This window comes from Medicago sativa, chromosome 3, assembly GCF_051527215.1.
Source record: "Medicago sativa cultivar Bolivia chromosome 3, Bolivia_mono, whole genome shotgun sequence".
Taxonomy (NCBI): domain Eukaryota; kingdom Viridiplantae; phylum Streptophyta; class Magnoliopsida; order Fabales; family Fabaceae; genus Medicago; species Medicago sativa.
In genome coordinates, this window is record NC_140751.1 from 30,991,367 (window position 1) to 31,002,873 (window position 11,507).

General features: G+C 36.3%; 2 protein-coding genes across 4 annotated transcripts; both read right to left on the minus strand.

Moving 5' to 3' along the window:
- Positions 1-811: 811 nt before the first annotated feature.
- LOC146937103 (F-box/FBD/LRR-repeat protein At3g14710-like) lies at positions 812-4,144 on the minus strand. 3 transcript variants are annotated; one of them, XM_085751560.1, is made up of 4 exons: positions 3,846-4,144; positions 1,983-2,939; positions 1,597-1,737; positions 812-1,236 (listed from the first exon to the last, which is right to left on the minus strand). In XM_085751560.1, exons 2-4 carry the CDS (start codon positions 2,922-2,924, stop codon positions 991-993), a joined length of 1,329 nt encoding a protein of 442 aa, XP_085607686.1. In that variant the 5' UTR covers positions 2,925-2,939; positions 3,846-4,144; the 3' UTR covers positions 812-990. The 3 variants fall into 3 exon arrangements, with proteins under 3 accessions (XP_085607686.1, XP_085607687.1, XP_085607688.1); XM_085751561.1 differs by having other exon boundaries at positions 812-1,230; positions 3,846-3,980; XM_085751562.1 differs by having other exon boundaries at positions 1,983-2,314; positions 3,846-3,973.
- A 2,086-nt stretch (positions 4,145-6,230) lies between these two features.
- Positions 6,231-11,089, minus strand: LOC146937104 (putative disease resistance RPP13-like protein 1). Its single transcript, XM_085751563.1, has 2 exons — positions 6,741-11,089; positions 6,231-6,654 (listed from the first exon to the last, which is right to left on the minus strand). Exon 1 carries the CDS (start codon positions 11,087-11,089, stop codon positions 7,748-7,750), a length of 3,342 nt encoding a protein of 1,113 aa, XP_085607689.1. The 3' UTR covers positions 6,231-6,654; positions 6,741-7,747.
- Positions 11,090-11,507: the final 418 nt, after the last annotated feature.

The window sequence follows — 11,507 nt, forward strand, 5'->3', positions numbered from 1 at the left end:
TAAAAAATTAAAACTACTAATTTTCTTAAGAATATTAAAATGTGTCTAACCCTTTTCTAAAATACAAATTTTTAGAAAAATTATACCAGAATTCTAATTTGAGTGTTGGGTGTAAACCCTTCGCGATTGTCCTTTATAAAAGGCACCTCGTTGAGTATAGGAGTATGGGTGTTGTATATAAACTACAATTTGCCTCGATTCCCAAGCAATATGGGATTGGAACAGTTGTCTCCCCCCTCAGTCGAGGTTAAGGAGAGTTTGTTGTCCCGTTCGTCAGTGAAGTTGTCAATGATCCTTCTAGACCCAAGTCTGATGTTCTGACCACCGGTAGAGGTTGCAAAGATGGAGGTTTATGTTGTAGGTACATCGTGAGTCCTTCTCCATTGGACTTGCACGTGCTCTGACGCTAAGTAAGTTAGAGATTGAGAGGCAAATTATGGGTAAAATGTGGCATACATGATCCAACATTGTACATTAGTATTTTTATAGGGAATAAGTATGATTTTTAACCGTTAGACTTTCACCTGAACAACTATCCCTTGAGGGCACCCGTAATGATCTGGATGGAGTTATAGTATTGGATCCGGACTAGACAGTCAAGATTGAGTCAGGCCTTAATTAAGTGGGAGTTGGGTCATGTCCGTTGGTATGGTCTGCCCAGTGTATGTTTCTTAGACGACCCAAGTCTAAACCCAGATTGGGCGTTGCCCAGTCCAGAACAACACTAACTACACAAATTAATAAAGTTTATGCATTGAAGGAAAAACTTGTTTTCCTTACGCAAAATAAGATATTAACGTAAGAGTAGATAAAATTGAAAAGTTACTAGTGTAAAGTAACAATTTGTTTTAGTAAAATTAAACTCAGCTTTGTACATTCTTTCCATTCAAAATCACTGATGCTATACAGATAAGTACCATCAGCATTCTGCATTCCTGACTCTCTTAAGAAACTTATGTAACCTAAGATAAAAATTCTATAACTACTGAACTAAACGTAGATTTGAATGAAGAGATATTTTCTTTTAACATTTTCCCATTTCTTCTGGCCCAACAACTTAGGACAACACGAGAAAGTAATCCTCTCCAAAGCTTGAGCATTATTCATCACCAATTTAGCGAAATTTAACTCATGCTTAGTACCAGTAAATTTTTCAAATTTTACCACTTTAAGGGCAAATAAAAAGCAACCCGGCATAAATGTAGAATTAAGCAGTGTGTCACAAAAATCCTGTACCTGATGATCAGTCAAAAAATTTGTTAATGTATTGCATAACATGGTTCACAATCAGAGATAATGGAAAAGTTAAAATGACGACACGAATATCAAAATATTTTTTCTAGTTTTTAATATTTCACTAAAAAGTAATGAACATAAAAGATATCTTGTTTTCACTTTGATATTTCGTTTTAAACATTTATAGCAAACTCAGAGAATATAAGTTTACTATACTTGTGTTTAAAATCATGATATTGAAATTGCAATTTCTTAAACAAAAATGAAAACTAAAAAGAACAAATTCTTAAAAACAAATTCTTAAAAGCCTATATTTATCTATGAGCAAATTTTTTGAAACTAAGATCATAGATCACAAACCTTCAAAACCAGAGTCTCCAAACATGGTGATCTTGAAAGCATGCCAAACAAAAATTCGCCGGTTGCAAAGTCGAGATCCAGATGACCCAATATTTGAAAGTCAGGAATGTCATTGAAAGAAAGTTTCACTCTTTCAAGTACCTTGATGAGAAAGAACAAAAATTGTGTGTCAGGATAATTTATGAAGACATAATTAAAGCACAAACATATAATGATGAATTATCCGTAAAAAAAATGCTTATGTGAAGTTGTGATCTAGTTTGATGTTGCATAGTTCCCATGTAGAATAAAACAAAGATATAATTTCCACAAGACAAAAGCTGCTTAAGACATTTGCATTCAAACAAAGAAAGTCTGCTCACATTGAGAGAAGAAAGAAAACATACCTTCCTACTACGCAAACAAAGCTTTTGACTTGCTGCATTAATACTCAAAAGCTTACTAACAAAATGCATTGTTTCTTCTGTCCTCCTACTTGAACCATATAGCATAATATTTGCAGAAGCAATGTGTACTGCCTCTAGCAGAATAATCTCTGATTGAAAAGAACCGGTATAACAAAACTTTGCAAGACGTGAAGCACAAATCTTAAGTTTAGCATTTGACCTTACGCATGTACCATAGTCCATTGAACAAACTTCAAGTAGAGGGACATGAAAAGTAACACTCTTTATAATTGACCATGTGCGTCCTCCTTCTATCTCAAGTGATCTGAGAACTGGGAATTTAAGTGTTAAATGTCTATTCCGATCGAAACAAATAACTAAGATTCTAGTTAATTTAAGACTTGTTAGAGATGAAAGACTAGCAAAGGAAGGAAATATCGCAATGCAATTTTTCATAACTAATTCTTCTAAGGACTGGCATTCGAAAAGGGAATTAGATTGGAAGACGCGTTCTTCACTCGGTGACAGTGACTCTAAACATATGTTTTTGACACTTCGACTTGAAACGAAAGAAACCAACTCATTAATATCGGAACCATCATAGTCATAGTGAACAGAAAGAGAAAAACTATCGATGGTTGAACTATTAAGATGAGATAATACCCTATTTACAAATTGTAAAAACTGTGCTTTTTTTATTTTTGTGTAATAAAAAGGGTGTTTATCTTGAAAGCTAAGTTTTGTGACAAATGTCCACACGTTTTTCCACCTCTTCGAGAGAACGCAAGTGCTAACGGCCTCTTTAGCAGGAAGAAAAGAAAGAATAGAACCAATAATGTGGTTAGGTAGGTCGCTTAGTTTATCTTGACCGTTGTTGCACCTTAGCCGCTGAGAAGACTCGTTCTCATATCTACCATATGCATTAACAAAACCCAATTCCATTTTTATAGCAAGTTCCTACAAATAAAAGATAATATGTCAAGCACTGTGTATACACATATCACTATTTTTAACGTTAATCGACTGTAATTCAGAACTGTGACCCTCACTATGCACAACAATGTATCCTTGTTAACCGCTTTGGATCCTCCAGGGGGTGTAATCTTGCAGACTAAATTTATGTTGTGGAAGAGTCACATTTACCAACTCTTGCAAGTTGGTTACAAACATTGTTGAATGGAACGTTATTTGTTGTTTATCTATAAATAAATATAATAGGATAACACTGCTAATCACGTTCAGCAAAAAAAATAAATAAATAAATAAAATCTTAATTAAAAAAAAATTGGAAAAAAAAAAATCAGTTCTTAATCTTGTAGTTTAAAAACAAATCTTTTTTTTTTTAAATATGGGAAGAATACACTGACCTCCCGTAAACCTCATGTATATGTCACTCACACCCCTTTATTTTGTCACATGACACAAACCTCCCCTGCTATTGTTAGCCATCTAACTCCAGTTGGTGTTAACCTTTCGGTTTCTATGAGAAAAGGGGGTGGTTTAACTATTTTCTCACACCTTTAGTGCCTACTATGAAGCATGGACACTCCTCGGATTAGAGGTGTCCCGTTTCCGGTGTTGGACGTAACACCGAAACGACACAGACACATATATCTATACTGAATCATGTGATTTTCTCAAATTATTAACGGTGTCGTCAGTATCCTCCGTGCTTCATAAACTGAGTATAAAATTAAAGGGAATGTCTTTGATTATATATCGATTGAAAATAGTAAAATTAATATACTAACAGAATGGAAACAATATCAGTACTTCATTTTTATTTTTTTTTTAGAATTTAATTCTAGAATTTCATTTTCAGTGAATCAAAGAAAGTAAGGGTAAGAAAAGGTAAACTCTTACATTAGAAGAAGAAGAGCGCGCTTAGAGCAGAGACTTCCACCTGAGAAGGAACAGAACCGCCGTGAACGGGAACAGACTCTGAGTACCTTGTAAGAAAACCGAACTTTACTTTATATAATGGGCCGGGCATATCACATACGGGTTGGGCATGAAGATTGCTGTTGACACTTAATAGTTCGCTGAAAAACACCCGTAGATTACTAAAATGACCCCATCGACAGTTAATTGCAACGAAAGTTATCTTGTCTCTCTATCTTCATCTTCTGTTTCCTTTTTCTTATTATTTGTTTCCATAAGTTCGCTCATCAATAATGGGTCAGGCATAAATTAATAACTAAAGGAAAAATCAAGCAAATTTCTTTTTGAAAATTGATCTTCTCCTATTACGTTTTGATCACTCCTAATTAAAAAAGGGCAACCCGGTGCACTGAAGCTCCCGCATATGCAGGGTCCGGGAAGGGGTCCCACCATTTGGTGTATTGTACGCAACCTTACCCTGTTTTTACACAAGAGGCTGTTTCCAGGACTTGAACCCGTGACCTTACGGTCACATGACAACAACTTTACCAGTTGCGCCAAGGTTACCCCTCTTTGATCACTCCTAACTGAACTTCCAAAAATACATCAGCATGATGTTAAACGCAATGTGACTTAAGTCATGCTGAAATACAACCTACTTGACTTAAGTCACGCTGAAGGCCAGCATAAGTTAAGTTATGTTGCATGTCCTTTTAAAGATCAGACAACAACTCATTTTCTCATTTCCTCTTTCACATCTAAAATCTCCAAAGTTCTCAAATCAACCAAATCCCTAATTTCTTCATGTTCAAATCAAACAACACACCAACAAGTAAGTTTTCATAATCAAACACCATTAACATTTTATGTTTATATGTTAGATTTTTCCTCTTAAATTAGAAATTGTTTAGTTTAAAGGTTTGTTTAAATTTTAACTTTTTTGGCAAGAAATGATACAGTGTTTACATTTGCTTTAGGAAGATATAATGTTTACATGTAAATGACTTATATTGCTTAATTGTTTATATGTTTGCATGTTTATGTATAATTTGCACTCCAAGTGTTTGATGAAATGTTTGAACGAGTTTTTCCTTGATTGTTTAATTTCTTATGGTGTAGAAATGAAACAATGGGCAAGTAGTTCAGCGCTCAAGTACGCTTCAACGATGGGAACCCTCAATTGTTCAAGGTTCGGTTCGATGTCACGCTAATGGATATGAAGGATCAACTGAATGAAATCAATCAAGGACTCAACCCCGGAGACACAAGGAGGGTGGAGGACCTTCAGTATGCACGTCCCAGTTATTTGCAGTCTGAAAAGATAATGCTGACAGACGATGACTGCATGAAGACCATGTTTTCCATATATCTTCGGCACTGCATGTTCCTGAGGATTTAGATGAAAGCTACGTTGTTGAGATCGCCTTAAGGTATTCTCAAGAGTTTGATTCTGCCACAAGATTATGTTTAGATAGCATCATTATTATATAGTGTCTTTATTTTGTTGAAATTTAAGTTTAATTTATGAAAGCTTGCTGAAGATGTTGGTATTAAAGTATCTTATACTTAACGTACAGATTTGCAAGAATCTTTGAAAAGTCAAAAGAATGAAGAGAACACAACTTGTATTTTACCAAATCAACCATATAGGTTTTCACATTGAATTGAATTTCCTTGTATTGGAATGCATTCCCTTACGTCGTTACTCATCTTATTATATGAGGGAATTCGATGTGAAAACATATATATTTAATTCATGTTTTGTTAAAATATGAATTAAATATGATTTTTTTTATATTTTTGACGGTAAAAAATTCATATTTAATTCATATTTTGTTAAAATATTCTAATTGTTTTTGAGAGATTTTTACAATATTCTACACATTTATGCACAATTTCATTAAAAAATTCATTAGTCGATTTAAAAATAGAGACCAAAAACGGTGACTGAAAATTTTATAGGAACTAAAAGTAGAAAAAAAAATTTAGAGGGACTAAAGCGAAAATTCAGTATATTTATAGCGACTACAAACATATTTAACCCAAAATAGGGATTATATTGAGGTGTCAAAAATTCTCAAAAAAGGTGGTTATATACGGCTTACAAAGAAACGTATACCAGAATTAAAGTGCACTTTTTTTATTGGAAAACGATATTTTTTAGTGGAGCATTCTTTTTGGCACATACAGGAAAGGGATTTAGAAAACAGTATTACTGATATATGGAAAACTGGAAATCAAATTTGAATCAAGATGCTTGCTGCATTCTTAGGTTCATAAATTAAGTCGGTGGTTTCTTTTTGTTAAGATAAGTGAGGTTTTTTCCTTCCTCATCAGTCACATGGGAAAACAAGAGGACACACAGGATGCATGAATGCAAGATACATGAATTATTTTCTGAAAAACATCTTCCTTCACAAATAATAGTTCTGTAAATTGTATCTCCCTTTGATGGTTCTCATAATTTTGCTTCAAACTAATTAACCTCTGAAAAGTGAGAAGAATGAATGTTTACATATAAGTAACTTATAATGATGAACTATATCTTGCATATAACATGAATATATCATAGCAACATGAATATATCATAGCAAAATGATAAAATTCTTGAAGCCAGCCATTGCAAGGATATGTCAATATAGAGAGCTATTCAGCAGCCAAACTCGTAAGTATATTGACAGTTATTAACAAAGTGATTTTGCTTCATGTCGGTGGTAAGGGTATCCGTTGTTGCAGGAACGGAAAGATCCTTCATAGTCACATTCCAGAACGAGGTCACATACACTTGCCACTGTTCAACATCAAATATAGAGGCTTATTATTTCAAAAATAAATTACTAATAATTAAGAGAAATTTAACACATCAGTTGTACTTGCCTGCGGCAACATCTCATTTCTGCTGCTAAATGCAGTCAAGTTATGCCCACATAAGGGATGTGACAAATTGTATGCCAACGCTCTCCCTCCTCCTTGTGATACTGCTCCTTAAGTAATGGACAATAAGCAATCCGCAAACAAGAAAGGGAGTTGGGTAGTGTAACACCCACGTCGTGGCTTTCGATATCCCGCTAGGTGGATACGAAAGGTTCCCGACCTAAGGGGAACGGTTTAAGCCGCAAGGGACCCCCACGACAATAGTAGGAACCGAAACACATCGGAATGAGAGGGATCCGGAGGCCGTGTAGGTATGGGACTACATGGTTGAAGGAAGGCTTATAAGAATTGTTAGGTACTACCCATATCAACAAGATGCATCTTCTTTTCGGGAGCTCAATCCATAGGAACTCCACAGTTAAGCGTGCTTGGCTTGGAGTAGTACTAGGATGGGTGACCTACCGGGAAGTTTCCCGGTAAGCATGTGAGTGAGGACAAAGCATGCTGAAAAGACTCGTGTTGGTTTGTGGGGTCAGTCGGCAATCCTGTAGGCAGTCTGGGATGTTACACTTGGTATCAGAGCAGACCTCTCTCAGTACGGTGTGGTTCGGGGACGAACCAGGCGGAAGCTGGTGGGCATGTAACACCCACGTCGTGGCTTTCGATATCCCGCTAGGTGGATACGAAAGGTTCCCGACCTAAGGGGAACGGTTTAAGCCGCAAGGGACCCCCACGACAATAGTAGGAACCGAAACACATCGGAATGAGAGGGATCCGGAGGCCGTGTAGGTATGGGACTACATGGTTGAAGGAAGGCTTATAAGAATTGTTAGGTACTACCCATATCAACAAGATGCATCTTCTTTTCGGGAGCTCAATCCATAGGAACTCCACAGTTAAGCGTGCTTGGCTTGGAGTAGTACTAGGATGGGTGACCTACCGGGAAGTTTCCCGGTAAGCATGTGAGTGAGGACAAAGCATGCTGAAAAGACTCGTGTTGGTTTGTGGGGTCAGTCGGCAATCCTGTAGGCAGTCTGGGATGTTACAGGTAGACCCTCCTCTGGCAAACGCTCAAGACTAGGGCAGCCAAAGATATATATATCGTTGAGAGATTTGAGGTGGAGAAGACCTTTGTAGTTTATTACTCTTAGCTTTGCACATTCTATCAAATAAAAAGTGTGAAGCGTTGGTGGCAGCAAACTCTCTTCTGGGAAGGACTCCACGTTTTCAAAGTCATCACCAACTCTAAAATCTTTTAGAGAATTGAGTTGGAACAAACCCCATTCCTCTCTTGAACCAATAAGTTTCGGGCAATTATGTATTTCAAGGCAGCTCAAGTTTGAAGGCAAACCTCCTCTAGGAAACGATTCCAATTGTGGACAATCGGACAACTCCAGAGAACGAAGGTCGGTGAACATGTGTAGTGCAAAAGGAAAAGAGGAGGAGCGCCAACCTTTTATATAAAGTTTGCAAAGAGAATTATAGCAATGTAAATCCAAAGAGGGACATTCTTTAAAGCCACTGACATCAAACTCTAACTTTTCAAGAAAGACATTGTTGAAGAAATTTTGATCCATGAAGAACTCAATGTACCGATTTTCACGAAGGACAAACTTTTTCAAGCTAGATGGCAATTCCTTTAACAAAATGCTATCACATCCATAAAGAACTAACTCTATGATATTATCAGCCTTGGGAATTGAAGCCTCCAACCGTTTACAATTACTAATCTCCATTTTTTGTAAAGAAGGAAGGTGTTGAGGCAGGGCCGTTTTCAATTCAACACAATCTCTTATAGAAAGATTTTTAAGTAAAGGAAACGCTTCAAGACAAAACCATTCCTCCCAATTGTTCATCCACGCAAATTCCAAAATTTCAAGGGACCTGAACGGAATAATTGTTGAATTATTTCCATAAAACTCTTCACCAATAACCTTTATTCCATCACAGTCACAAATAGAAAGCTCCTTGAGAGAGGGGAGCTCCCCGAGTGGTGGCAAACGTGAACATAATCCACAGTCCTTCAGTTCAAGAGATACTAAATTCGGTAAATGACAACACTTTAGCCAATTTGGAAATCTACTGCCATTGTAATATTCAATGGTGAGTCTCTTTAAGTTGCTATTTGGTTGAAGAGCCTCAAAGACATCCAATTCTCTTCCATTGTCATTAAATTTGAAACTGGCACTATAATTCATATTTAATTCTTCTAGATTTTTCTTATCTTTCAAATTTGCTTCTGCAGCATCTGTGGGGTTAATGACATTTTCCAACCCTGAAACACAAAGTTTCCCTTGAAGAAGATTGAGATTACCCAACTCCTTAATATCAGACCCACTATTCTCTTCCACAACAAAATGACTCAGCGTCTGAAGTTGGTTTAGCCTCCCTATCTGTTTCGGCATCTTCTTAATATTAGTTCCTCTCAAATAAAGATGACGTAAACTCACAAGTTTATCAAAATCTGATGGGAGTTTGGTCAATTTAGAACAGCTTTCCAATATCAGTGTCTGTAAATTATAAAGCTTACAAATGGAATTAGGCAACCTTTGAATATATGTGCTAGTAAGGTCTAGATAGCGCAAAAGCTTTAAATTTCCTATCTCATCTGCTAGCTCTAAGAGTTCACAGCCACGGAATGACAAAATCCGCAAGTATTTTAGTTTTGAAAATAGATCACGTTGCACATTGTTGCTTATCATGAAGCATTTGTGATGATAGCCGTGTCGTCCTACCAATAGGCTGCGTAATCCCTTAATCATACAAATGTGCTTTAATATTCTAGAACCATCTTCCGAATCAAGGGAGCACCAAATATGACGTGTCCTTTCTGATATATCTTGCACCCTATCACCCTCAATTTCTAAGCAAAATTTTCGGGACAATGATTTTGCCAAATCATTGACAAGATCATGCATGACGAAACTTTTATCACCCCATGAATATAGTGGTTCATGAAAAAATGAAATGGACTCTAGATCATCCAAGAATTCATTACCCAACTCTTCTTCACTTTTGTCTCTTCCGCAACACTTCAACAAACCTTCTGCCATCCAAAGCTTGATCAATTCATCTCTTTCAAATTCATAACCCTTGGGAAATATGGAGCAAAAGGCAAAACAACACTTGAGATTGGACGGGAGATTGTGATAACTCAATCTTAATACCGGGTTAATTTCATCATCAATCTTTGATACATACCACTTATCAGTCTCCAATATTTTCATCCATTCACCTAGGGAAAATTTTCTTTGCAAGAGATTCCCCAATGTTTTCACAGCTAAAGGCAACCCTCCACACTTGTCTACAATCTCCTTGCCAATCGATTCAAGATTTGGATATTCAAACACATTTTTTCCTCGAAATGCATGTTTCACAAATAAACTCCAGCAATCTTTCTCCCCCAATTGCTTTAAATGAACTTGATGGTCAGATTCCATGACTAATGCAACATGCTTATCACGTGTTGTCACAATAATCTTACTTCCTGAAGATCCATGGTTAAAGGAAAGTAGTAATTGCTCCCAGAATCCCTCATTCCCATTCCAGACATCATCCAGAACTAGCAGGCATTTCTTATTTGTTAGTGTTTGTTGCAGTTTACATAGGAGTGGATCCAAGTCTTCATTGTCCACTAAAGAATGAAATGACCTTAGAATTGTTTTGGATAGACCAACAACATCAAAAGATTCTGAGACATGGACCCAAGCTTTAAGTTCAAATTGCTTCTCCATCCTTTGATCATTGTAGACAAGTTGCGCAAGGGTAGTCTTACCCATCCCACCTAGACCAACAATACTGATTATGGTTACCTGGCTGTCACTGTCATTATCTGAAAGCAATTTGATTATTTTCTCTTTATCATCATCTCTACCATATATACTGGATTCATCCACTAAAGACACAGTTGGCAATCTTTTTGAGGATCGCAGGCTAACTACACCTTCAGTACTAGTAGAGGCTCTTTGGTTCAATCCCAACACATCCTTTTGCTTTGCTAGAAATTCTAACTTATCTAACAAATCTTTGATCCTATATTCAAATCGATTAGTCAAAGCTGAAAGGAAGCGTTGCACCTTGTTCTTTCGTTGTGCATATGTAGCAATCTCATCCAACAATTGATCTACTTCATATACCTCATGTTTTAGATGATCGAGCCAATTATTGACGTTTTGGTTTTGATATTGCTTTGACTCTGCATCATCCAACACTTGATATATAGAATTTAGTGTGATTTCAAGTTTTTTCATCAACCCTTTATGGAAAAGGTCTCTGAAATCTCTTGAGGCGAACCTCTCAAGAGTGACTTGAAATACAGAGGAAAGAAATGCTCCGGCAATTAGCTCTGCCATGATATTATTGTTAAACAAAGGATCTCGGATCTGGCTGTGGTGATGCCCAATCTTGAGAGGCCTCGATGCAAAATGGTAATATGTTATCTTCTGTTAAGTAATGGAACAAGAATTATATTCTATACATAGTTGGAATGTCAAATACTTATAACAAATATTTGACACCAAATGTAAATTTCTAAACATAAAATTAAAATAATGGACTGTTTGATTAACGACACACTATGCAGTTATAATAACAACTACGCAGACTATCTTCATTCCAAAGAACAAAGAAAGGTCACTTGATACTTTAATAATGAACTGTTTGATTAACGACAACACATTTTTACCCAAAAACCGTAAGGCATTGTGTATATGGGTCACCTCTCTTATATATCCAACATTTTCTCTATTCCTAGGTTGATGTGGGACTAAT